This window comes from Meriones unguiculatus, chromosome 5 (assembly GCF_030254825.1).
Source record: "Meriones unguiculatus strain TT.TT164.6M chromosome 5, Bangor_MerUng_6.1, whole genome shotgun sequence".
NCBI lineage: Eukaryota > Metazoa > Chordata > Mammalia > Rodentia > Muridae > Meriones > Meriones unguiculatus.
The window spans coordinates 103,511,019-103,538,954 of NC_083353.1; the positions used below are offsets into that span (position 1 = coordinate 103,511,019).

General features: G+C 37.8%; 1 protein-coding gene across 8 annotated transcripts in view; it reads right to left on the reverse strand.

Moving 5' to 3' along the window:
- Rad18 (RAD18 E3 ubiquitin protein ligase) overlaps nucleotides 1–27,936 on the reverse strand; it is an 84,139-nt gene that overhangs the window by 29,094 nt on the left and 27,109 nt on the right. For 5 of the 8 annotated variants that reach the window (XM_021636480.2, XM_021636481.2, XM_021636479.2 and 2 more), the window contains exons 9-12: nucleotides 24,727–24,787; nucleotides 20,808–20,933; nucleotides 13,071–13,205; nucleotides 6,968–7,127 (exon numbers count right to left, since the gene is read on the reverse strand). In XM_021636480.2, the coding sequence (XP_021492155.2) occupies nucleotides 6,968–7,127; nucleotides 13,071–13,205; nucleotides 20,808–20,933; nucleotides 24,727–24,787 (482 nt within the window). The remainder of the gene's footprint in view (nucleotides 1–6,967; nucleotides 7,128–13,070; nucleotides 13,206–20,807; nucleotides 20,934–24,726; nucleotides 24,788–27,936) is intronic. The other 3 variants (XM_021636484.2, XM_021636482.2, XM_060383891.1) reach the window with 1 other exon arrangement.

Below are 27,936 nucleotides of genomic sequence, written 5' to 3' on the forward strand. Positions count from 1 at the left end.
TTCTAGTACCAGTCCAAGAAACAGAGATTTCTACAAGGATCACTGGTTCCTTTTGCAGGACAATGGTACTATCATAGAAACCAAGACATGTATAGTAGGTGTGTTGACTGACACACCTACTATACTATAACTTCTTCAACAGCCCACAGGCATCTCTATGCTCTGTTCTGGGCAGCAAAGACAACTGTGCACAAAGCTACAGAGCCCAAGGAGCTCTAGAAATCCACATTCATTATTCCCTTCTTGTAGGCAGAGACTAAGCTTGAAAAGCCCCATCTGTACTTACAAAATGTACCAAAGCCAAAACCCTATTCCTACCTTTAGTTAACATCACTACCCAGCCTAGGCAGATGTCCTCTGTGCCCTGTCCCCATCCCTTCAGGGTGCCAGGCTTGGCCTCACTGTTGCAATGCACTGTGCCCAGTATGAGGGCTGAAAGCAGTAGGGAACAGCTCCAAGGGACAATGACACAAGTTCCCTAACCCCACATGAAAACTTAGCCAAGAATTTTAAACCAGCCCGTTTTGCCCAGGATAAAACCTCAGAAAACAATGGTATCTGGTTTGATGACTTAAACCTTAAATGCTATCTTCCCTTTCCTACCTCACTTCTTACTCCCTATATAGAAGAAAGTCAAATCCTCCTGTCAGGTCTGCTCCCTCAGGGCTAAGTACACACTTCTTTCACAGGGAAAATGCTGGGTTGCTTGAGTCAAACAGTTGGGTTAAATCTGTTTTTGTCACTTACTTCCTGAATAACCTGACTCCTGAACATTTCATTTCTGCATCTCCAAGGGGGTAAGATTATACATCTTAGAGCCCTACCAGTACTAGCGTAGCATCCACTGATGCGCACACAGCTCACTGCCTCCAGAACAAGGCAGTTTTGTAGTTTTGTAGTCTTGACTGGTGTAACAGAATTACCCAAGACGCTCTGGCCAGAAACACAAACACTATGGATTATTCATGAGACCAAAAACTTCCTGAAATACCCATTAGCTTTGAAACATCAAGAGACACACTCTGATCCTTTCATCTCAAAATCATGCTCTCCTGTATTCACCAACAATAGTTATTAGGGATATAGTCACTGCTTTGACCTGCACCGCAAGGCCTGAGTAAAGCCATACCGCATATTATCACGTACCCTTCTGGCTATGAGAGAGTACACTGGCTACTTAGAAAGTGCTTCCCATTCCCCTCACTAAGCAATGCACTCATCTGCCCTTACCCAGAGCCAATGGGAACAACAACATCCTTTGATGAATGACCCAGTCATTTTTTTTCCCTTAAGCTATCTCCATTATTTTGCATTTTTCTCAGAAGTTAAGAAAAGTTAGAATTTAAAAACTAACATTTTCTAAAAAGGTGGTAATAAGGTTTTGGGGGTTCTTGTTTTTTTGTTTTTGTTTTTTTTCTGTAGCTCTCAGGTTTCTAGATAGCTCTTTCAGAAATGACTGAAAATGAAGAAAAGCTCTATGAAACTAGAAAACACAAGCCAATAGCTAAGTGCTATTTAGTTAAGGGACCAATACTCTGGGCCTATACTTGTGAGGAATTTTGTTCATAAAGATGCTGTGCTTAACACCAAAAAAGAAGCCACTGTGTTCCTCCCTTCCCCCCCGGGGGGGGGGGCAGGCAGATTTGGAAAGGTTATAATGTTATTCATTCACGTATTAATTGACTCAGATTCTTTTATGGCCTGCCCTCTGCATCTGTGGAAGGCTCACCTACCTAAGTTAGAGCAGGCTACAAACCTGACCCAGAATCATGGTATTAGCTAATCTTTATAATCATTAAAAGTCACAACTCTTGTTGTGCTCTTTAATATACTGACTCAGACAACCATGCACAGCAGGCTCTGACCATAGGTTTACCAAATTTAATGAAAACCATATTCATCACCCTACGTAAACTCATGGTTACTACTTTAAAGGCAATTGTTAAAGCATAAATCTTCCTTTTTAGAACACATCCGAAAGTAAAATCAGCCATTTCCCTTACAGTGTAAAAACCAAAATTCTTTCATTATAGATGAATTTTTTTCAAAAGACTTTGTTTGTCTTTTTTAATGGCACATAAATAGAAAAGAAAACAAGCAAAGAAGCAACCTGCTAAATGGCTTTTAAAAGTTTAATGATTTCAAACCTACAAGCCCCCAGATATCCCAGTTGTTAACAGCCTATCACAGCTATCTGTCTGTTTATAATAAATGCTTAACCATAGAGAGCACGTTGCTGGCAGTGTTATTTAATTCATCAGGATGATTTTCTTAAGAACGAATCCATATCATAAATTAAAAAAATTTAATACTGCTATAGTAATAGAATCCAGACACCTTATTTGAATTTCTCCACTCATTCCAAAAGATGGTGTCTCTCAAATTTAAAAAAGAAAAAAAATTTTTTTCAAAATAATGATCTAAAGATTCTTCCAAGAAAAAGTATGACTCAATTCACAAATCATTCCTTCATATGAAGATTGTATCTCTCTTCTCTAGGGTCATAATCAACAGCATCTTTTCTTCTAATTTAGCCTTCAATTAAAATGCAGTGTCCATGGTTTGCCAAGAATCAGTGAACAAAAGCACTCTTTTCTTGATTAATGAGAACAGTAAGTTAATTTACAGAAATTTGGACAAGTCTCTTGAACTGGAAATCATCTAGCAAGGAACTGTACAACAATCTGAAATTATTATTTATCTGTTTTCAAGCTGCAAAAGAAGATCAATATAGTATAAACAACATAAATTCTAAAAGTAGTACTTACAAGATAACCTAGCAATAAAGATCATTTTATCATAATAACTGTTTGGATTGGATACACATACTGAATCTTAAGACTGTTCTCAGGTGTCAATCTTCCATGTTACATGAGCCTGAATACTGCTTTAGCACAACAAAGGAAACTAACATGTTCACTCAACATGGTCAGTTTGGTACTGTATACAACAGCTGCAAGGGAGAAAGAAAACTTACATATTTCTACTCACAGTTGCCCCACAACAACATGACATTTACCTGATAAAGAAAAATATTAAAAATACCACAGTCCTACTGTTTAAAAAATAAAGTATCCATCTACCTACACATATGCCTATCTGTGGAAGGCACATTTATGAATGTGCTAGTGTAATTTCAACCTCATTAAATTATTAAACTTTATTCTGTTAATTTGATTTTTTTTATTTTTCACAACACACACAGTATGTAAACTGCAAAAGTTTGTTTTTGTTTTTTTTTTTTAAGTTTGGTGCATTGCTGTAAATGTTCTTTAATCTGTCAGTGTGCCTTTCCTAAGAATTAATCCATACAATAACTGGAGCACACAGCTATCAGAATCAAGAAGCTGAATACTGCTACAGTAATAAAATCTGGAGACCTTATTCATATTTCTCCAACCATGCCAAAAGATAGTGTTTCTTTCAAGTTAAAAAATAACTGTTAGCCAGGCGGTAGTGGTGAATGCCTTTAATCCCAGCATGCAGGAAGCATATGTAGGTGGATCTCTGAGTTCATGGCCCGGCCGGTCTACAGAGCAAGTTCTAGGACACCAGGGATACACAGAAAAATCCTGCCTCAAAAATCAAACCAACCAAAAAATAAATAAATAAAACCAAACAAAAAAAAACCAAAAATTCAAAAATAATAACCTAAAGATTATTCAGATTCATTTATACATACATACATACATATATACATATACACATGCATACATATAAGAATATAAGAAATACAACAAAAAGGTCAAAAAATTATAAAAATGCAAAAGATACAGAAACATTTCAATATAAAATATAAATAAAACTCTAGGTTTATGACTTACAATGCTAAGCAATAGATGAACATTCAAATCGATTGCCAACCCTACTACCAAAAGTAAAAGGATGATGCAATTTTAGAGTTGCAGAAGATCTCAAGAAAGTCACTACAGTATTCCATCTCCCTTCCCTCTGCTGCCTGAAGATCACAAAAAGTAAAAGACAAAGAAAAACCCTATACCTTTGACAGGCTTTGATTTTACTATGAAATTAAGTTTTGACTAGTCTCTTCCCACTATGAATTCTTTTCCTGAATTCTATAGTGATAACTATGGTAGTCAAATGTACTGCTTAAGTTTTGTACTACTTAAATTTTAGAGTCATTAAATGACACTGGCATGAACTCTGTGTCAGCTTTCCGCCAGGCCACCATCATCTTCTATTATAAATCAATTCATGTTTTCCAATTAAATGATGAAAATTATGTCTGAACTGAGCCAAGACCTGTAGGCATAATGTTATTGTGCACTGTATAAAGACTCAAATGTTGATTTCTGTGACCCCATATCTGGCTGCAATCCTTGTTCTGAGAATCTCCTGTCTCAATGTTGTGGAAACACTGCTCCCCAACTGTTCCCTGATATGTCAATAAAACAGCTCAACATCCAGATGCTGAGCAGGAAAGAGACTAGGGCTTTACTTCCTGGCAGCCAGTGAAGGAGAAGAGAGGGGGAAGGAGGAAGTAGGGGATTCAGGCATGGGCAGAGATCCACAAGATATCAGGAGAGAGCAGCTGAGCAGAGAAAGCTGTAATTGTAAAAAGACACCTCACCTCTTTCCATAAGCAGTGAGTTACAACAGCACTTTGGACAACGTAATATATTTTTATAAACATTTTCTACTGTGGTTCAGATCTTGAATGTTCCCTAAATCCCTAGTCTGGGGCTAGTAGGAGGTGGTAGAACCCTTAGGAGGTGTGACCTCATGAAAGGTCCTTAAGTCTACTATTTCTTCTCCAACTCCTGCTTTCTTTGATTCCTGTCCATGAGGTAAGTGGTTTCCATCACACACTGCTCAAACTATGATATGCTGACTCACTATAGAGCCAAAGCAAGAGAGCCAACTGAACATGTATTGGGATTTCTGAATGAGTTTTGTTCACTTTTTTTCTCTTTCTCTTTTCTTCCTCCTTCTCCCCCCGACCCCCAACACTGGGTTTCTCTGGCTATTCCGGAGCTAACTTTGTAGACCAAGCTGGCATCAAACTCACAGAGATCCACCTGCATCTGCCTGCTAAACACTGGAGTTAAAGGCGTACACCACCATGCATAGTTGAATGACTTAAAGTAACCTTTTTCCTTTATAAGTTAAATGCCTTTGATATTTTCTTACAGCAACAGAATGAACACATGGCTAGTTCATTTTATTTTCTCCTCAACTATATTTCCTTTACTTTTTCTACTAGGCCAAGAGACGACCTGTTTCTTAATTCTTATGTCACAGTGGCTAGCCTGGAGGGTTCTGCCTTCCTCTGTCCTGAGTACTGAGATTAAAAAAAAATATGCCATCACACTCAGCTTCCAAATTTTTCTTCTGACAAAAACACTTAACAAAAGCAGCTTAAGGAGGAAGGAAGAAAATTTATTTGACTCATGGTTTGAGGGTACACTGTATTAGAAGGCAGGAATGGCAGAAACAGTATGTGTAAGCATGTCTTATTTAGTGCCCACTAAGATAAAGGAAAGGCATGAATGCTACTGCTCTGATGCTTTTCATTCAGTCAGGGCCCCAGCATTCAGGAGGCAGAGAAAGGCAGATCTCTGTGAATTCGAGGCAAGCCTGGTTTACACAGAAAGTTCCAGGCAAGTCAGGACCATATAGTGAGATCTCGCTGTGGCGGACGGGTGGGGTGGTTAACTAATACAGTCATATTTTAAAAATATGTTTCCAAGGGCCAGCCACATAGTTCAGCAGTAGAGTATTTGCCTACCATGTACAAGGCCCTAAGTAAGTTCACTACCCGTACTGAAATACATGTGTAAAAATTACATATGTAACGTTTTCAAAATTTCCACTAAATATATAATTTTTAAGAATCTGAGGGCCCAGGCATACTGAGAAGCTACAAGATAACACCATGGCCCTGTGGCCGGTCCCCTCACCAGGCCAGGAGCATGAGAAAGTGAGTAAGCAGGTGATGGAATGAAGGAAGAGAAAGAAGTGAGCAAATGGGTGATGGAGAAATGTGAGACAGAATGATGAGTGAGATTGGGGTATATAATGTGAAATTCACAAAGAATCAACACAAAGTTTTCAAAATACTTACAATCTATCCTATTCATTGAAGTAATCGTTAATTTCTCTTTCCTGTGTGTACTATCTTTCTGATCAGCCCCGTACATGTTTTCTTGAACAACAACAAAACAACAACAACAAAACCCTCACTGTTTATCATGTTTGCTCTACCTTGCTCTATCAACTAACTCTAGGGGGAAAGGAAAACAAAGTCATTTTATGACTGCTACATTAGTCTCCCACATCCTCGCTTGCTATTGCTATGAAGATGACCCAGCATATAAATGAACGAGAACTGACATGGACCATGAATCTATCCTCTAGATCAGTGCTTCTCAACCTGTGAGTCACAATATCCTGCACATCAGATATTCACATTATGATTCCTAACAGCAGCAAAAAAGTTATGAAATAATTTTGTGGTTGAAGTCAGCACAACATGAGAAACTGTATTAAAGGGTCACGGCATTAGGAAGGTTGAGAGCCACTGCTCTAGATGGTTAATGCTGACAGACTCTGGAAATATCTAGGAGAGAAGGTTCCAGGCACACCTAAGAGGATTGATCTTGATTAGGTTAACTGGAACAGGAAGACACGCCCCAAAAGTGGACAGGACATTCCCTGGACTTGGGGTGTAGACTCCATGAAAAGGAGAAAATCAACTAAGCACCAGCACTTATCTTTCTTCTCCTAACTATTCACAGGACGAGCTGTATCAAATTAACAAAACAAAATAAAGAAAACATTTGATTTTCTTACCATGAGAGAGGGCCTGAACCCCAGAACTATGAGCCAAAATAAACCCTTTCTCCTTAAAGTTTGATTCTGTCAAGGTATTTTCTCACAACAGAAAAGCGACTATGAAACGTAAGAAGCAGAAATTGAAAAGAACCAATTTCTACACATTTCTTACCTATTGCATGAATCTGATTCTGAGGAGAGAAGAATATCAGTACAACTAGAAGAATCATCTGGTCTCTCGGGCTCCGACTGCCCTGGGGAGTCCAACTTTGACTGAGGAATGGGTTTTGTTATTGAGACAGTATCTGAGAAGCTCACATTATCTTCTTGTGCTGACAAGGAAAAATAAAATACAAAGAAAAAAATTAAAGAGGACCTTAAAATGTACAACCTATATAATCCTTTATATTTCTTTAACACTTAATATGGCTATTTTTATTTTTAAAATAGAAGTAAAAAACATTGATTCTAAAACTATGAAATAGGAAATGACACTTTAATTGCTACTAATTGTCTTACCTTTTTCAGGATTAATTCATTTAAAAGTAAATTTTAAAACAGATATGAGAATGCACTGCCATTCTAATGAAGTTTCTATTAGCAGCTTAGTAAGAAATAATTTCATGTTTCATCAGAGAACACTGACAAATTAACCAAACAGACTCATTAAGGGAATCTTACTGTTTGGCACATGACATGACATTGAACATCTATGGACACTTCTCCGAACCCTTTCAATAAAATCTATCCACTAAGGAAAACCATTCAGAAAGGAATCTTGTCATTTCATATGACAAATTTCTGTACACACTCCATCATATTGTTTTCAAAGTTTCTTTTTATAAAGATGCAGGGACACAGCAGAGTGGTTTGAAAGAATATGATATCTTGCTATGTACGCAAGGATGCCCTCAAACTCATAATCCTCCTGTACTCAATTCCTGAAGAGTGCTGGAACTGTGAACATGCTTTATGCACCCAGCCTGATAAGCTGGCAGAGGCAAATATATGAAAATAAAGGCACAAAAATTACCAGCTGTGCCAGACTGTCTGATACCTAGGACCCTCCATTTACAGTGTGTGCCAACACTATGGGGATTTTTATCTGTGCTATCTGTGTTCTGAGAATTCAGAAAATGAGTGAGTGAATGAATGCCAGCAACTATTAAGGTTTTGTTAGAATAAAAAATTTATTGAATAGGACAAATTCTTTAAAAACAAAATCAAAACTACCTTTCCAAGTTTATATAATCAAAATTTCCAGAAATGACTTTCAGTGTTTGTTCTACAGGACAGCATTCATCTTCAGTGCAAACTCCTAACGTTGTCTGAGTACCAACAAACCGTCATGGCCAAAGCAGAGCCACATCCTCTGCTGTTCATCAGGAAGAGAGGAAGGGCATTAACCTGTGACTTCCCAGAAGGTCCAGAACTTCCTCTTATAAAGACACCACAAGGAGGAAAACCAATCATGAAGAAAATTCAATCACTCAGTAGTTATGGAGAATGCAGTCAAACTGGCATTTTAGTTATCAAATACCATGACCAAAAAGCAAATGTAGCCTCACAACATCAATTACCTCTGAAGCACAGAGACTGTATGCAGTACATAAGCGTACATACACCTAAGATGTATTTTCAAAGCACAAGCAACCAATTCTATGTGAGACATTGGACTAATAAACAGAAAATATTCTCATAGTGGGAAATATTGAGTCCAGTTCTTAAGAATTAAATTAATTTCTAAGAACATCCTTTAACAACTGCGAGAATAAATTCAAACCGTTCGAAGATCATGAGTTATATACTAAGGCAGCATCCAGCACCTGAAAGACCCCCAAGAGATCTGAGGACAGATAAGGAGTTCAATAATACAAAAAACAAAAAGAAAGAAAAAAAAAGGAAGGAAGGAAGGAAGGAAGGAAGGAAGGAAGGAAGGAAGGAAGGAAGGAAGGAAGGAAGGAGAGAGGGAGGGAGGGACGGAGGAAGGAGAGGAGAGAAGGAGAGAAGGAGAGAAAGAAAGAAAGAAAAAGAAAGAAGGAAGGAAGGAAAGAAAGAAAGAAAGAAAGAAAGAAAGAAAGAAAGAAAGAAAGAAAGAAAGAAAGAAAGAAAGGAAAGAAAGATAGATAGGTTGATTCAGGAAAAATCTAGCTTTAAAAAAGTTCCTGAATTGAAATATGTAATTTTGCTAAGATGTCAATATTACTCAAAGCTACCCATATAGTCAATGCATTCCAATATAAAAAAAAACTCAACAGTGGTTTTTGCGAAAAGAATAATTCATCCTAAAATTTACATGCAATCTCAAGAAGTCCCAAATAGCCAAATAATATTGAAAAAGATTAAAATCGAATTGATGCATACTTAACTTCCAAACAAAACTAGTATGGAATAGGCACAAGGCCAGACTCAGATCAACGTAACAGACAGAATAAGGACAAGAAAAATAAACCTTTTTATGTTTTTGTTTGTTTTGGCTTCTTTCTATTTTTGAAACAGATTCTTGCTATGTACGCAAGGATGCCCTCAAACTCATAATCCTCCTGTACTCAATTCCTGAAGAGTGCTGGAACTGTGAACATGCTTTATGCACCCAGCCTGATAAGCTGGCTTTTGAGAAACTATCAACAGCATTTTACAACAAAAGACAAGACTTCAAAATAATAATACTGAGAACTAGACATCTGCATACAAAAGAATCGAGGTGGACACCATCTCATACCTTAGATAAAAGCAAAGTAAAATTGGCCAAAGACCTAAAACTAAGTGGTGACACCACAAAATACTAGGAAGAACTCATGGGAATAGAGTAATTAGCACAACAGGGGATTTGGCAATGACTTCATGTATATAACACCAAAAGTACAAGCAATAAATAAATAAACTGGACATAATAAAAAGTTAAAACAGTTTTGTGCATAAAAGGTACTACCAAGAAAGCGAAAGGCAATACAGAGTGTCTTCAAATATTTGCAAATCATATATACACAATGAGGAACAAATATCCACAGTAAGAAACCCCAAAAACTCAATCAAAACCCAAAGACCCATTAATAAGTAGGCAAAGGGCTCAAATATATTCCAAAACAGGGGGGAAAAAAGATAGCCAATAAGTACATGAAAAGATGCTGAACTTCCTATAAAAATAAAAATCAAATCATGATGACACACCACTTCGTGTCAACTTGACTACATATGGAATTAACTAAAACCCAAGTTTTTGGAAGACATACCCTAAATCGAGGCTACACCTTCTGGTGGCAGGCTACATTATGAAAAGACTGAGAAAAGGGAAAGTTTTTGCTTTTTCCCTGCTTCCCTCACCCTCTCTGGCAAGTACATCCACCCTGTTGCTGAGGCATTCCTTAACTCGCATTAGGAACTGCTTCTTTGGTCTTCCAACATAAGCTGAAAACCAGATGGACTAGTGGACTGAACAATTACTGAATTCTTCTCCTTTCAGTCAGGAGACAGCCATTTTTGGACTAGCCAAACCACAGCCTGTAAGCCACTCTAATAAGTACACCTCCACCCCCTACCTCGAGTCTCTGTCTCTGTGTGGCTGTGTATTCTGTCAGTTCTGTTCCTCTAAAGGTCTCTGACTAATACACATGGTTTCCACAAGGAAACACACACCTAGTAGGTGGTCTCCACAACAAAGAAAACCATCAAGTGCTGACAGTATATGGAGAAATGAGACATGGACTGCCAGTTGGAATGTAAAATGATGCAGCCATTTGTGTAGCATAATCTGTTGGTTCCTCAAAAGGTTAAACACAGAACTATCATTTGAACCAGAAATTCCACTTAGACACTTTCTGACTAGCTTTAACTATCAATTTGACACAACCTAGAACCACATGAAAGAAAGTCTCAATTGAGGAGTTCCCTAAATTAGATTGGCCGTGACCATGTCTGTGGTGGACTGTCTTGATTGTTATTTAATGTTAGAAGATCTAGCTCACTATGGGTAGTAATATCCTTAGGTACGCAGGCCTGAGCTGTATAAAAGAGCTAGCTGAGCATAAAGTAGCCTGAGAGGCCAGTAGCAAGCAGTACTTTTTCCATGGTTCCGCTGGACTTCTCTGACTGTGAAGTAAATCTCTTGGTTGGAAGTAATCTCTTGGTTGGAAAGCAGACCTGCCTTCAAGTTCCTGGCCCTGACATCTCTAAATAAGAAACTTCAAACGGGGATTGGAAGCCAAATAAACTCCTTCCTTCCCAAAGGTTTTGTTTATTTTGATTTTATTTTTATTTATTTAATTTTTCTGATCAGGGTTTTTTATCACAACAACAAAAATGAAACTAGAACAGGCATGTAATAAAAAGAACTGAAAGCAGGGTCTTAAACCATGAAACCAGTGTCTTTAACCAGGCTGATAGGTGACAACTAATGCACATAAAAACATTATTCACAATAGTCAAGAAGGCAAAATAACTCAATAAGAAGATGAAATGCTGCATACACATAAGAAATACTATTGAAGCCACAAAAAGGAAAGAAATTTTAACATTTGCCACAACACTGATGGACAATAAAAATAAGCCAATATAGGAAGACAGATACTGTATAATTTTACTTGCATTAGGTCTCCAAAGCAAGCAAATCCATAAAGAGACAAATAGATGATCAGGGATAGGGATATGTGGGGGACCAGGGAGTGATGTGATGCCCCAGGTACAGAGTTTGTACTGGGTGTGCTGAAAGGGTTTGGGGCATAGATGGATTGTTAAAAAGTACTATGAGTGCATCTATTAGCCATGAATTGTGCACCTTTGTTCATGAATTGTGCTATTAAAATATATATTATATGCATTTCATCACAATTAAGAAAAATATTAAAGAAAATTTTGTGCACCTTTCTCCATTATGATTCTGTTCTTCTCATGGTCCAAAGCCTTCGCAACAGAAATACATTAATCTCAAATTTAAAACTGGATCAAAAAACTAAGTAACGCACTGAATTTTTTGGCAAACCAAGTGCACTACCTTTAGACTCTTCATCACAACACTTCATCCAAAGTAAACATCAGACAGAGTTCTACAACAAAAATAACTGTCTTTCTTGGTAGGCTGTCTTAGCATCTTCAGCAATAACTCTTACAGCTAGGAAATACCCTCACAGTCAATTACAGAGCTTGGGGTGCTTCATACTTACCAGCCAGCAGATGTCTCTTCAGGACAGTCTCCCCTTGTTCCAAAGTAAGCAATAAGCTACTTAACAGTCAACAACTGCTACATTAACCTTATCTAAAAAATATTTTTGCCCACTTCAAATACTGAATAACTTCAGTAAATTCCAGTGGTTTTAAATTCTTTTTTTTTTTAATTTTTTATTTGGTAAAAATATCTTGTGATTCATAATGTCAGTCTTAATATAGAAATAAATTACTTGGTATAAAAAAGAACAAATTCCATAATAATCTAAACTTGTTTAAAAGGCTGTGACTTGGATGAGAGGGTCTTGTGTTTAGAAAATTTACATGTTGAATTCTAATATTGTCAGTCAAAAGGAATGATGGGTAATTAATTGTTTTATCTGTTTTCCAAACACTCCAACTTAAAGTTTCTTAAAATAAATACAATAGAAATATAAGATGTATGGTCAATTTTAGAAAGTCTAATTTTACAGTAATATGCCAGGTTTTGGAGAAAGGAAATCACATTCTTATGATTTAGCATTTTGTTAGTTTAAGAAATTAATATTCATGACTTAATTCTTAGAAATCAAGTACAGGGCCACTAAAACATAAATTATTGTTTTTGAAATGACTGTGCTTACAAGGGAAATCATACTTCATGGGTAATCCAAGTAGGGTAAACGAGGTCTGAGCTCTAATCTTTGTGTGTGAAAAATACTAGGGATCAAATCCAGGGTCATGTACAATTGAGGCAAACCACTTCTTACCCTATCTGATTTTTTTATCTTTTTTTTTTTTTTTCAATGCAGTTTATTCAGGAACCTTGAACAATCCTCGGACCCTGGGGAAAGCCAGCCCACAGCTTAAATAGCTTAAATTCCAGTGGTTTTAAATTCTTTATACAATTAAAAGAAAAAAAAAAAAAAAGAGGACCAACAAGGTGGCTCAGTGGGTATATTCAACCTGAGTTTGATCACGAAACCCACATGGTGGAAGGACAGAACCAACTCCCACAAGTTGTCCTGTAACTTCCTCAAATATGCACAAGTGATGTACATGCATACACAACATAAGTAAATAAATGTAAAAAAAAAAAAAAGTGATGAATTTACTACACTTTCAGTAAGTCTTACCAGTATATTCAGATGACAGTTTCTCTGCAGGTCCATCTTTTCTTGTTTTTGTAGCTTCTGACATTCTGCCAGTTTTCTTGTATCCTCTTTTGGCCTGATCTACCAGAAGCTGGAATTCATTCTGATGCTTTTTACCTAAAATTCAAAAGAACTGTGAGTGTATGAACCATTTACACATGACAAACTGAGTATCAGGTACACTCAGGAACATCATTCGCAGAGTCTCCCGCACTGAATGCAGAAGCTGCAACACGGAAGACCACAGAGGGTGTAGGGGCAGCTGCAAAGTCTCTCTTCGCCTTCGCCCAAAGCAAACATGGATAAATAATACAGTTTGCTATTGGAGGTTTTTTCCTCCCAAACCCCCTATTATGGAGAGGCTTTCCACAGAGTATGAAATATAGACTGGTAACCATTTCCTCCCTCTCTCCCATCTTACTTTCTTTTTGTTTCAGTGAGGCAGGACTTACTTTGTAGCCAAGAAGGATCTCAAACTCTTAATTCTCTTGCCTCAGCTTCCCAAATGCTGGGATTTCAACATGTGCCACCACACCCAGTGACTGATGCTTCAAAAATACATCCGAAAGGTGGCTTTCTATCTAATATTCAGGATACACAAGTCTATGAAGACTAAGCAGGTTACAGTAACTGACACAAAAGCAGCGGCTCTAAGAAAATAGGTTTACGATAAAGAATGTTTTTCCAACATCGCTGTTTCCCAGAAGAATGCTTTGAACAGTTTACATTCCCAGCTCGCCAATGTCCCCTGTTCTAAGATATATAACAATGTTTACTACCACTTTAACACCTCCGAACTAATTTCATAACCCTGACTTCAAGGCCATTATTACCCAGATTAACAACACACTCCTGAAGAACCCTCGGTGTTAGAGCACAAAGACTAGGACGCTAACTTGTGAGACTGACCCATGTTTCCAGGAGCTGTTGTTGTACTTTACTTACTGGTAACCATGGTTCAAAATAATACTGTCTGTAAATGTCCTCAAATTTTAGAAAACTAAAATACTACATTGTACTATAATGGTTCAAAAAAAAAAATTTAAGAACTTTCCACACATAGCCAACAATATACCTTTTAACACTTGGTTTCATTTAGCACAATACAAAGGAAGAGGGAGTGCACTGGAGTAAGGTTCTACACAGGTGTACCCAGAGCTACCCTTCTGGGATTCTAGCCATTCAGTTCCTTGAGCTACAGTCATACTCCGTAAGTTACAGGTAATCAAAAGTCATGAAAAGCAGTTTTCTGTAGGTATATAAAATCCCTCAGCCGGAGAATCAGCTGAACTGACATCCCTACCCCACTGTGGAAGAAGCCAGTTTTGCCTCCATGTGCACATTCATTCTCATAATCCTCACTCACAAGTCTGACTTTTCCATTGATTCTCTTTGGTATACCTTAAAACATCTTCCTAACCTTTAATCAAATTTTAAAATTGTATTTTTATTTTATTTTATTTTATTTAAAAAAATACTTATCCTTAGTATAAGCACATTTAAGTGTTTGTCTCTACATTCACCACATGTATACTGAAGGAGGTAAGAAGAGGGTGTCAGATCTCCTGGAACTGAAATACAGATGGTTTGAACCGCGACATGGGTACTGGAAATCAACCTGTGTCCTCTTCAAGAGCATTAATTTCTCTTCATTGCTGAGCCATCTCTTCATCCCCTAATAACTAGTTTTTAATTCCATAATAAATTTAATGAGATGAATAACTTCACCTGGTTCTGAGAAGCTTTCCTTCAGTGTGGTAAACAGCACTGTTATGAACCACATCAAGTAAAAAAATAATAATAAATAAATAAAATAAAGGCCGGATTCCTACATTTGAACGCTGGCAAGGATAGCAAGGCATTTATAAGACTATTTCTAATTCCAGTGTATTTGTGTACATACAGACTCCCAGTGAAACATCTGGTAAATTGTAAAAATAAAAGACTAAATTTTCAGTAAAAGAATTATAAACTGGGCAAAGGGATTACTGGAGAAAATTCAATTCTTTAGAAATGGGTGAAATTCAATGAAAAGTGACTTTTTTAATGAAAAATTAAAACAAAAGCAAAAAATATATATAAACTATCAAGATTTCTAGACACCTGGCATGGTAGAGCATGCCTTTAGTCACAGCTCTGGGGGACAGAGATAATCAGCTCTCTGACTATCTGAGGCCAGCCTGGTCTACATAGTACTAGGCCAGCCAGGGCTACAAATAAAGAAATAAAAAAAAAAGATTACTAGAGGAAGTCATTTCTTTGGGAGCAGGTACAATAATTCCATTCATACCCTATTCAATTCCATGCATGTAAAGAGGATCACCTCACCTACTTCCTCAGCTCCCAGCGTACATGAACACAATACCACCATCATCATTCTGGAGCTGATAAAGAATACATGTAGGAAAAACACTCATACACATAAAAATAAATAACCCTTAAACACTCACACATAAAAATAAATAAATCTTTATTAAAAATTTAAATCTAGTATTCCAACTCACCACGAGAAGGCCTTCTCATTTCAACACAATCAAAATATCCTATGGGCACTGCCAAAGGCCCATCTCCCAGGTGATTCTAGATTTTATCAAGCTGACCACAAAAGATTGTCAACAAAACAATCACAGTCATTTTCCTTCTTTTTTATTTTTTCTAAGCCACCAGGAAACATAGGGTGTGACTTAACGTTTGTTCAAAAACCCCTGAAGTAATCAAATTAACACTCAGAAGGGCTTAATGGCTTTACTCCTAAAGTATTAAAAGCTCAGGTTTATAGTGTCTTTTTATTGCTTGAGTCTAGTACCCCACGGCTAGGCTGGAAACAAAACTAACAGCCACCACTCTGGCTCTGGTTCAAGAAATCCAAAATTGCTGCAGAGAAAATAAATGATGCCAACAGATTATGACTAATAAAACTGTTCCCACTCATCATTTCACTTATCTTAGAAGATCTGCTATTTGGCAAAAAACTCTCTAGAATCTACAATATGAGTTTGAATTGTATGTCTTGAATTTTCCTCTTAAAAACTTTAAGTGGTTCTGGGAGCTGCACAAATGGCTTGGCAGTTTAACAGGACTGGCTGCTTTTCCAGAGGAACTAGGTTTAGTTACCAGAACCTACCTGTTGGCTCATAACACCCAAAACTCCAATTCCAGGGTATCCAACCCTTTCTTCTGACTTCTGAGGGCACCAAGCACACATGCAGTACACAGAATACATGTAGGGAAAACACTCATACACATAAAATAAATAACCCTTAAAAAAAAAAACAAGTGAAACTCTGGTGTGGTGGCGCATGCCTTTAAACCAAGCACTCAGGGAGGCAGAAGCAGGTGGATCTTGTTAGTTCGAGGCCAGCCTGGTCTACAGAGTGAGTTCTAGGCCAGTCAAGGCTACACAAAACCCTGTCTTGAAAAACCAAAATAAAAAAGTGGTTTGACTAGTTAAGGGAGCTGATGAACAAGTCCATATCTAACAACTCAAAATGACTGTGGCTTATTTTCTGATCTTCATTCAAACCCCAGCACAGCTTTATTATGGACCCTCTTAGCTGACCTCACAGGACCAAAAAACATACAGACTTATGAAAAACTATATTCTTCCAAGCCAACACTCCTTGCCTATGTAGACATGCTCTATATTCCTAGCCATCATCATGAAACAGCCACAGCTGTGTTAGAATTAAAGGCCAACCCCTACCTTATGCTCTCACCTCCATCCATAAAATCACACACAGAATCGTCTTTAAACCAACATCACAGATTGGGAGGGGGGTACTTAGCAATTCAGGAACTGGCTTTTCATTTTTCATGTCTTAATGAAAAAGAGGGCAGAATGGAGTGTACCAACATGCAGCAAAAATGGCAAAGGGAAATACGGTTTTGTGAAACTTGTTTTCATAACATGTACATGCACTTAGTGGTGCTATAAAAAGCATTTCCGGCTATAGGTTGCATTCCAAAAGCCTGAAAGTCCCTGAGATAAGCACCTCCCAACTTATACAACAAACTTAAACAAAACACCCCCCTGACCACAACATCACCTCATTTTTCTACTCTCCCTGCCCTGAAAATATTTCCCTAAAGAGCTGTCTACTTTATTAATGGTCTCTCTTCTTCCAATTTGGTCTCAACCAACTGAGTTGCTTCCGACACCTCCACTCCATGAAATCATTCTAGAGGAAAGCACAATGTCAAGGTTTGCTGCCACAAGCTGGAAAATTGCCTGGCCCCTAATGCCTTTTACATAGCTTCCCAGCAACAGGAGCATGTGAATTGTGCCCCACAGTTCATGATTCCACCTGCCTACATTTTCCAATACCACATTTCCAAATGCTTCTTCCACCTCAAGCCTAAACTCTGACAGTTTTCTTTCCTCTTCCCTTTCCATCATCTACATTCTAAAATAGGGTATTTCAGAGTACAGTTCAGGTAAGGATCCCTGAAATTTTTCCTTCAAGGACTATGAAATAACACTTATTGTCATATTCATACTAAAAGGTTATTTATCTGTTTCTTAAAAAACAAAAACAAACCATTTATTTTACATGGATAGCTGTTTTGCCTCCATTTATGTCTGTGCACTACAAATGCACAGTTACTATAGAGGCCAGAAAAGAGTTGCAGACTGTGTTAGTCTCCATGTAGGTGCTGGGAACCAAACCTAGGTTTTCTGCAAGAACAAGTGCTCTTACCCAAATGGCCATCGCTTTAGCCTTTACCTCTCCTTTTTTATTACAATGATATAAATATGAATGGCGTAACAGCAATGGTGGAGAAACTTTCTGGTGCCTAGCATGCATCAAGGAAATGATGCTGTATTCTTCCCAGTATACACACACTACCATTTAGGGAAAAAAAAAAAAGTTAACCTTATTATCTTAATGGTGGGCTGTATGGTTGCTAAGTGGCAGGGTACATGCTTAGTTTGTATGATCCCCAGCAACTCTCTCTCTCTCTCTCTCTCTCTCTCTCTCTCTCTCTATATATATATATATATATATATATATATATATATATATAAATAAATATATACATACACACATATATATATAAATAAATATATTACAGACAGACAGACACACCTACAAACATTGCTTTGATGGAACAGTAAGAAAATATATATGAAAAACTTTTAAGTTATTTGCAAAAACTAGAACATTCTTTTCATTAATTAAAAAGGTCAGACTTCTCATGTATTACACAGAAAATTTTGTAGCTATGTATATGATCTTGAACTGAAAGATTTAAGCACAAAAAAAAGGTTTTTTTGACCCTCCACAGTTACTTCTGTTAACCAACTTCCAGTCCCTAGTAGTACCAACCTATTGTTACTACATTTTTCTTTCTAAAATTTTATGTGAATGGAATAATACTCATACTACTGTTTAGCTGGCTCTTCTCGGGCCACAGTGCTGCTGAGATTTACCCATGATGCTTCATCAGCCAGAAGCTCCCTCTACTTTAATGACCAGTCTATTCTATTACATATAGACACATATATGGTGTTTCTAGATGCTTGCTCATCCTGGCCAGCACCCCTTCAATGAATACTCAATTTTATTGCTACTTTAATTTGTATTTCGTAATAGTTTAGTGATTAATAAAACTACATCTTTTCAGGTTAATAAAACTATCTTTTCATGCAGTTCTTTCAGAATTTGAATATCTTCTTTAGAGTCTATTCACATTTTTTAATCCATTTTTTTAATGTGGCATCTACCTCATTATTGAGTTTAAAGAGTCCTTTATATAATGCATTAGTACTCTGTTAGATCTAAGATTTACACATACCTTGTCTCGAGCAATGGTTGTTTAATTTTATTATATTGAGTTCTTTTCAGGAGCAAATGTTTTAAACTCTTGTAATCTGAGGTTACACATTCTCTTTTATGGCTTACACCACTGTGAAGGAAATCTGCCATCTCTGATTTACAAGTTTTATTGTTTCCCTTTCAAATCTATATATTATTTCTCTCTTCCCTTACTGCCCTGGCTAGTACATATCCTGCTGAACGAAAGTGTTGATGATCAATATTTACACTCTGTTCAAAACAAGAGTAAAAGGTATCATAATTTCACCACTAAATAACGTCAGTTCTTCATACATATACTTTACTAAAGAAAAAAATTTATAAAACATGAATTTGATAAAAACAGTTGCAATAAAAAAATATTCCAAAAATTCTGAAAACTTCAACAATAAAGAAATAAACACACCAAATCCCCACCCCAAGACAGGTTTCTCGTGTAGTCCTGGAACTCACTCTGTAGAACAGGCTGGTCTTGAACTCAGAAATACAGCTGCCTCTGCCTCCCAAGTGCTAAGATTAAAAAGTGTGTGCCACTGCCTCTGCCACCAACCAAATGCGTCATTTTTTTAAGGAGCAAAAGATTAAGCCAATTTACCAAAAAGATACAGAGAAAGTAAATAAATATATTAAGAGATCTCCTCACATGGAATCAAGAAATGACAAAATCGAACAGGGAAAACCTATATGGACATGTTAAGGCACACTTGTCATCCAGTACTTAGGAAGCTGAGGCAAAAGGATCAGAAATTTGAGTGTGATCTATACAGTGTGTGCCAAACCAACCTAGAACACACAGAGAGGCCATGTCTCAATACAAGCAAACACCGACAGCAACAAAACGCACAAGAGGCAATGAGAACACAGGCAGGAGTCTTAACACATACTCTGAAACAATGAACTAACAAGAAAGCTTTACCCGGTATGATTCCAACCAGCGGACATTCTGGAAAAGCAGAGTTATCATGACTAAAAGTATCAGTAGTTGCCTGAGTTTAGAGGAAATACCATGCATGATAGTGTAATGGTGGACACATATGCAAAAATCTAAGCAATAAATACCAACAGTAAACCCTAAAAGTGAACCATAGCTAATACTGCGTCTTGTGATTTCACAAGACACTCTGGGGCAGACTGATAATAGTGCAGAAGTTCCATGTGTGCAAGAGGAAGAAGGCTGTGGGAACACACTACTTCCAATTCACACTGCTGTGAATCTATAACAGCTTTCAAAGGTAGAAGTCCCTTCTAAAGATGCTAAAGAACATTAACGTAGTCTTTGAGTCTACATTAGGGATGAACAAATAATAGCCTCTGGGCCAAAACCAACTGAAGACCTATTTGTATGGTACATTTTAAAAGAACTGCTGCCCCAGGCAGCACACCTTTGATCCCAGCACTTCGGAAGCAGAGGCAGGTGGATCTATTAGTGCAAGGCCAGCCTAGTCTACAGAGTGAGTTCTAGAACAGGCAGGACTACATAGAGAAACCCTGTCTTGATTTAAAAAAAAAAAAATGTTAAAAAAAATAAGAAAGGGGTCAAAGAGATAGCTCAGCAGTTAGGAGTACTGACTGCTCTTTTAGAGGAACCAGGTTTGACTCTCAGCACTCATATAACAACTCATAATTGTCTGCAGCTCTAATTCCGGGGGATCGGACACCTCTTCTGGCCTCTGCAGGACCAGGGCTGCACACGATACACAGACATGCATGCAGGCAAAATAGCCATACATACAAAATAGCACAATTAAAATACTGCAAAGAAGGAGATGTGGCAGAGCGTATGCGGCTTGAAGATTGAATTGCATATTCCCTGGCTCTGAAGTAATGTGCTGGCTGGTATTATGTGAATTTAACACAAACTACAGTCATTTGGGAAGAGAGAATCTCAATGAAAAAATATTACCTCCAGATTGGCCTGTGAGCAAGAGTGGTATCTTTTCTTGATTGATGACTAATGTGGGAGGGTCCCAGCTCTCTGAAGGTGGTGCCACTCTTGGGCTGCTGGAACTGGGTGCTTTTAAAAAGCAGGCTGAGCAAGACATGAGAAGAAAGTAAGTAAGTAAGTAACACTCCTCCATGGCTCTGGATCAGCTCCTGCCTAGAGTTCCTGCCCTGCCTTTGCTAGAGGATAGACTACATATAGTAAGCTGAAATAAACTCTTTCCTCCTGAGGTTGCTTTGGTCACTGTGTTTACCACAGCGATAACCCTAACTCACAGGCAGGTGATTTGGCCTCACTACTGAGGAAGTATTCTGAGAATCTGCTTGCGGTCCCACATTGTATCAAGCTTTTCTGTCTAGTCTGATAGTGATTCAAGCCACTCCTCATGTGAACTCCAGAAACTGTTCCTTGTCCTTTCAGACAGCCAAGAGTAATGGGCCTCTTTCACGGATCTTTGAAGCTGTCTTGTCTCCATAGTTCCCTTCTCACTAGTGCTAAGCCACAAATTCTGGCTACCTTGGATTCCAAGAATTATGATGTCTGTTTCAACAGGTTCCCCAATGCATTAACTGAAAACTCCTAGCAGACTATAGTGCTTTCCATTTTGTTTTTTTCTCACACAGTCCTGTGCTACCAGTTTGCCAAAACCTAAGACAAACATTAACTTATATATTTCATCAGATCCTTTTTTTTTTAAATGGAGGAAAGTAAATCAAGTCTGTTATTGCATCTGCCTAAGCATAGGCATGTATACTTATTTTTATATTTTGGAGAGGGAAAAAATTTTATGTGTTTTTTTTTTTTCTTTTTTTTCCTACATTACTGACCTGCCAAGTAAGACTGAATTTGAGGACTACTCTACAAGAAGGAATCCACACCCATTTGTGTAACCTGGTCAATAGCTGGTGGCTGGAGAGGATACAGGCCATGGTGGAGAAGCTACTACAGATATTTTGATAAATGAACATGCTATGGTCATTAAAATGCTTTCTAAATATGATCATGCTTGCTGCCAGTTTGGTGAGAGAAGTTACTTTCTGCAATGGGTGGCAGTTACTATAGAAACTCAGAATTGGCTCAAAGTATTCATAGGGACTTCCAATGAACAACTGTAAGGACACCTATACTGCTGAAAGCTGTCTTCTGGACCTTACAGGAGGGTTGCACTCTTGAACTCAAAGCAGCTACAATTACTGGCACAAGACTGACCTGTAGGTATAAGGTATTTGTGTTAATCAAATGCTGGTTACTGTGCCCCCCCATATCTGGTTACAATCCTTGTTCTGACAATCTCCTGTCAGTGTTGTGTAAACACTGTTTTGTTTCCCAGCTGTCCCCTGGTATGCCAATAAAGCAGCTTACAGCCAGTAGCTGAGCAGGAGAGAGAACAGGGCTAGACTTCTCACCAGCCAGAGGTAGAAGGAGGGAATTCAGCCACAGGTGAGGTCCAAGACACATCAGAAGCAGAGCTGGAGCAGGGAAAGCTACAAAGTTTAAGTATCTCTGGGATGTATGCTGGGAGGAAACCAGATTAGCTTAGAGGGCTAAGAATAGAGTAATAACTGCTCAGTTATTGTGCTGTGAAACTTATTACTAAACAATAAAAGAGTCTCAATTATTTGTGTGATAGCCAGGTTAAGAGAGAAACAGAGAAACACTTTTACAAAAAACTATAACACTGGCCCTGTCAACATTCTGATGGAGTGGGGTCTATAGGCAGTTATGATTTTCATCAGTGGTATAAACAATGGTAAGATAACAGTGCTCTATAAATAACTCTTCACCCACACTGCTATGAACAATACTAATGAAATTCATTGAGTCATCATATGTACACAGACAAGAGGAAAATGAAATCAATCTGATCAAAATACATTATATACATGTATACCACCAGGCACATACTGTATCAAATTTAGCTAACTGGGGGTGAGGGTAGTTTTTTGTCAACTTGTCACAAACTAGGGTCCTCTGGGAAGAAGAAACCTCAGTTGAGACAATGCCCCATGAGTTTGGAGTATAGGCAGGCCTATAGGACATTTTCTTTATTAATGACTGAAATGGAATGACCCAGCCCACAGTGGGCAGTGCTACCCATGGGCAGGCGGTCCTGGTTTATATAATAATATAATAACCCAGTCAGCAGTGTTCATTCATGTTGTCTGCATCATTTCCTGCCAGCAGGTTCCTGACTTCACTCCATGATAGACAGTACAATTTCCTCCCTCAATCGCTTTTGGTCACAGGGTTTATCACAGCATAAAAAGCAAGCTAGGACTCTGTGGGATGCTTCGGTCTCCTTCCCTACTGCTTACTCTGCTCCTCAAAGTAAGAAGGGAAGAAAGAAAACTTTATCTGAGCACAGTGAAACTATACCATAACTGAAATACTCACTTAACCAACATTCATTATGTACTGCTTGCTAGCCCTTAACTAGTGTGGTGACGAAAACTTAGATACACAGCACTTGAAAGACAGAAGCAGGTATGGTTTGAGGACAGCCTAGGCTATTGAGCAAGGCCCAGTCTCAATAAACAAAGAAAGACAGAGAAAGAGAGAGGGAGAATGGGAGGGAGAGGGAAAAGAGAAAGAGGAAGGGTAGGGAGAAAGAGAATGACAATCAGTCAGGACCAAAAGAAAAAGGAAATCTCAGTCCTCATTAAAGTTGAGGCTAGACATGTATAACTCTTCCAGGAATGCTGGCCTTGAATTCAACCCTCAGCATTGCAAAACTAAAAATAAATTAAAACTAAAAAATAGAAGCAGACAGCCAGCCAGTTCTACATACCAAGCTCCAAAACAGGCAGGGATATATGTAGAGACACTTAAATAAAATAAAATAAAACAAAAAACAATCTTTAGCACTCGTTTTTTTAAACTCTATTTTATAATTTGGGATTCCTTAAAGCCTTTCCCTTCCAATGGTTAGTGGGGAAAGGGGGCAAAGACCCCTTTACTTCTCCCAGCTGTTTAGAGTCAATGGGTTCTTTTAGGGCTATATCAATCTCCATCAGCAGCAAACGCAGCCAGCAATCTCCTTCAAGCTGCTGCATCCGAAGCATGCATCTCTGTTCGCTCTGTATCAACACACCATCCATCCCTGCTCTCTTCAAACTGCTACATAACCATACGCCAACTGCACTTTACACCTTTTCTCTTTCTGAGCTCTCATATTTACATCCTCGGAACCCTAGGCCACGCCTCTCTCCATGCCACAACACACAGGCTATTACCAGCTATCAAAGGCCATGCCCTGCATGTGACAATTACCAGCTATGGAAAAACTAAAGCACAACTAAAATCCCACACTTGGGATTAAAACAAAAATATATTTACATTACATAACTGAGTTTTTAAAGACACCAAAACTTCTATTACAACAATCAACTAAGAAAAGAAATAACAACTACCCAGTTAACAAAAATAGTAAGGTGTCACCTAGCAAAGACACACACAGGAAGACCACTTCAGAAAAGAATATGATTAAATTTGAGAGGATGCTAACAAGAGAAGGAAACCTATTTTTGACACAAATCTCCCAGGCACAGAAGTACTATACCTCCGTACAGAAGTGTTATTGCAGGCCTGGGACATGATGCAGTCCTGAATGCGTCTACGTCTGTGCCATCTTCTCACATAACGCTTTCTGAGAACTCATATTTGCTGAGTGCTTGGTGATGATGAGCTCAAGGCAGAATGTTCACAAATCTTAAAAGGCAGGCACAACTTACAAAAGGCGATCTGGGCAGACACGCTACTAAAACCCAGTCTCTGAAGCAACATTAACAAGATTATTTCGAACATTAACAGCAAACATTTCTAATTAAGCTGTAAAACAGCAACTTAAAAGTCTTTACAATAAGGACATTCAACAACTTACGATATTTACTGTGAATTTCCTCTATTTCCTTCTCTGTTTGGTTCTTCGTAAAAATCATGAACTAAAAAAAAGGTAAAAGAATCTTTAGAATTCCATCCAAAATGACAAAAATGAAAATCAACACACAAGTTTCAAAATCTCAAATGTGGTTTCTTAAAACAGAGGAAGACAATCTGCTTTCTGAGAAAAGAAACCTGCACATTTCCTGACTCTGACTTTCATAAACAGTAAACAGTCCTACTCATCACTTCTTTCTGATTAGCAGATTTTTAATTTTTTAACAAAAAAAGGAAAAACAAAACTTTTCCCTCAAACCCCATAGGATCAAAGAAGGAAATTCCATGATGGTTAAATACTGTTTTCTACTTTAACAATTTTACAGTGAAATCCGAGAGGCTATTTAAGTAAGCTAGTATATGTGCCTGAGTGTCTATGTGGCTCATGTGCAAGTATGATGTATGGATGTGCATGCTAATGTACATACAAAGACCAGAGAACAGAATGCTCTGCTCTCTACTCTGCCTTGTTCTCTTGAGACAGGCTCTCTCACTGAACCTAGAGCTAGGCTAGTGAACAGCAAGCCCCAGCAATCATCTAGTCCTCACTCCCCATAGCACTGGAGTTACAGGCATACACAGCCATGCCTGGCTTTTTACTTGAGTGCTGGAGATTTGAACTCAAGTTCTCATGCTTATACAGCAAACAATCTCACCTGCTAAGCCATCTACAGTCCCAGTTGTTTATATGCTCTGACAAATGTTCATGTTATAATATAATAAGTAACTTGTAGTAGTTATGGATTTTAGGCCAAGGTGGGATTCATTTGTAGAAAGATTTAAAGTTTTCATTCTTCCTATTAACAGAAATACCCCAATAAACTACATAAAGTATCTGTATCCAACTCCAAGTAGTTGAAGAAAAAAACAAAAATGAAAATACCAAAAATCAAAATAAATATTCACCTGTATCTATAAGACAAAAAAAAAAAAAAAAAAAAAAAAAGGAGGAAAATTGTGTCAGGTAATAAATCTTTGATAGTAATGGGTAATACCATTTCTTCTACCTTTCTGCATATGTAAGGTTTTTCAAGTAAAATACTAATGGAAAATATTTGGTAGAGGAAGGCAGCCAGTACCAGGGGTGGGGTGAATATGAACAAAATACAATGATATAAATGTATGAAAACACCATAAACCCATTGTTTATGTAGTTGCCAAAAACAACTCAAAAAATAAAATATATTAAGAAAACAAAGACAAATTTCTTAGTCAGTCTCATTTTTCAGCTGTACATGTCATTTCCTCCTTTTGCTTTGAAACTTGTAAGCATTTCTTTTCTAATTTTTGAAGTCTATTCTGTCAATTAAAGTATGTTTTCTATCACAGTTTTGTGCCTAGTTTTAGTCACACTAGATAGCTGCATATAGAAGGATAAAAATAGATCTATACCCATCACCCTGCACAAAACTCAACCCCAAACAGATCGACATAAAGACATGAGACTAGATATACTGAATCTTACAGAAGAGAAAGTAGGAAATAGGCTTGAGTTCATTGGCATAGAAAAGAAATTTCTGAACAGGACATCAAGAATACAGGCACTCAGACTAACAATTAACAACTGGGACTTTATTTGCATGAAGCTAAAAATTTCTCTACAGCAAAAGACAGCATCATTTAAGCAAAGTAATGGCCTACAGACTTGGAAATATGATAGAAGGTTAGTATCTCAAACAAAGAACTAAAAAAATCTGAACATCAACAAAACAACCCAGTTTAAAAATGGGGTGCAGAGCTGCGTATGGTAGCACACGCCTTTAATCCTAGCACTCAGGGAGGCAGAAGCAGGTGGATCACTCTGAGTTCAAGGCCAGGAAGCGAGTCCAGGACAGCCAGGGCTACACAAAGGAAATTAAAATTACTTTGACATTTCATCTCACCCTAGGCAGAATGACCAAAATCAGTATAACAATTGACAGCCCATGCTGGTGAGGACACAGGGAAAGGGGAACACTTATTCATTGCTGGCGAGAGTGCCAACTGGCACACTCACTATGGAAATCAGTGTGAAGGGTCCTCAAAAAGCTAAAAATCAAAATCAATTTACCACATGATCCAGCTATATCTGCCTTGGGTATATATTCAAAACACTCAACAGACATACTGACTCATTCGTGTTTATTGCTGCTCTAGTCATAATAGCCATAAGCTGCAGACAGCCTAGATGTCTATCAACTGATAAATGATTTACTCAGTTGTTAAATGGTAATAATGAAATCTGCAGGTAAATAGATGGAACTAGAAGCAACCATCATGAGTGAGGAAACCTAGACCCAATATTGCATATCTTCTCTTATAGGTAGATGTCAGCCTTTAAATTTAGATGTATATATTTCAACCCAAATAACCACAACAGTTAGGTAGTTAGTAAGAGACCGAGGAGGGGGTTAATCTTCCAAGGAAAAAGAAATAGGACACACTATTATAAAAAGATAAAGGTGAAATTTGGAGAATTAAATTGGAGAGAGAATGGGCAGGCAGAATAAAGAAGGTAATATAGAGGGACACCGAATACTAAAGGCCCTTTGAAAAGCCATATGGAAACTTCCAAACACACACACACACACACACACACACACACACACACACCACGAATGAAAGAAAATTTAAATGGAATCAGCAGATAATGGAAAAGACAATGCCCCAACTAAACATCTTATGCTACCAAGTAAAACCTCCAGTGACAGGAATGGGTTAGATCTTGTTGAATTGTTTGCCAAATGGGTCTCATAGACACCTCCAAACATTACAAGCTATTATCAAAGTTATTCGTTATTCTATATAACCAGATGGTTAGGCCTTTTTACTGAAGACACAACTTAACTTCTGTCATTAAACAAATAGAAATTAGGCTCATGCCCAGTTAGAAGCTACACACTTACTGACTAGTGTTCATGGTCCTGGAAAGTATTCTTGTACACTAACAGTAGAAAAATTTTAATTATAAATATCACTCAATTACAAACCCTGCAACCTACAACAGAGACTTGCCTGAAAGATATACTGGTACAATAGTGGCACAAATGTTACAGGAATAACCAACCACTTTTTAAAATTGTATTTAAAGCTCACTCTATGAGCTGGAATCCACTGCTAAAATGGTCAAGAACCTCAGACTAAATAGGCCATGGACCTAGGGAAAAAACTACTA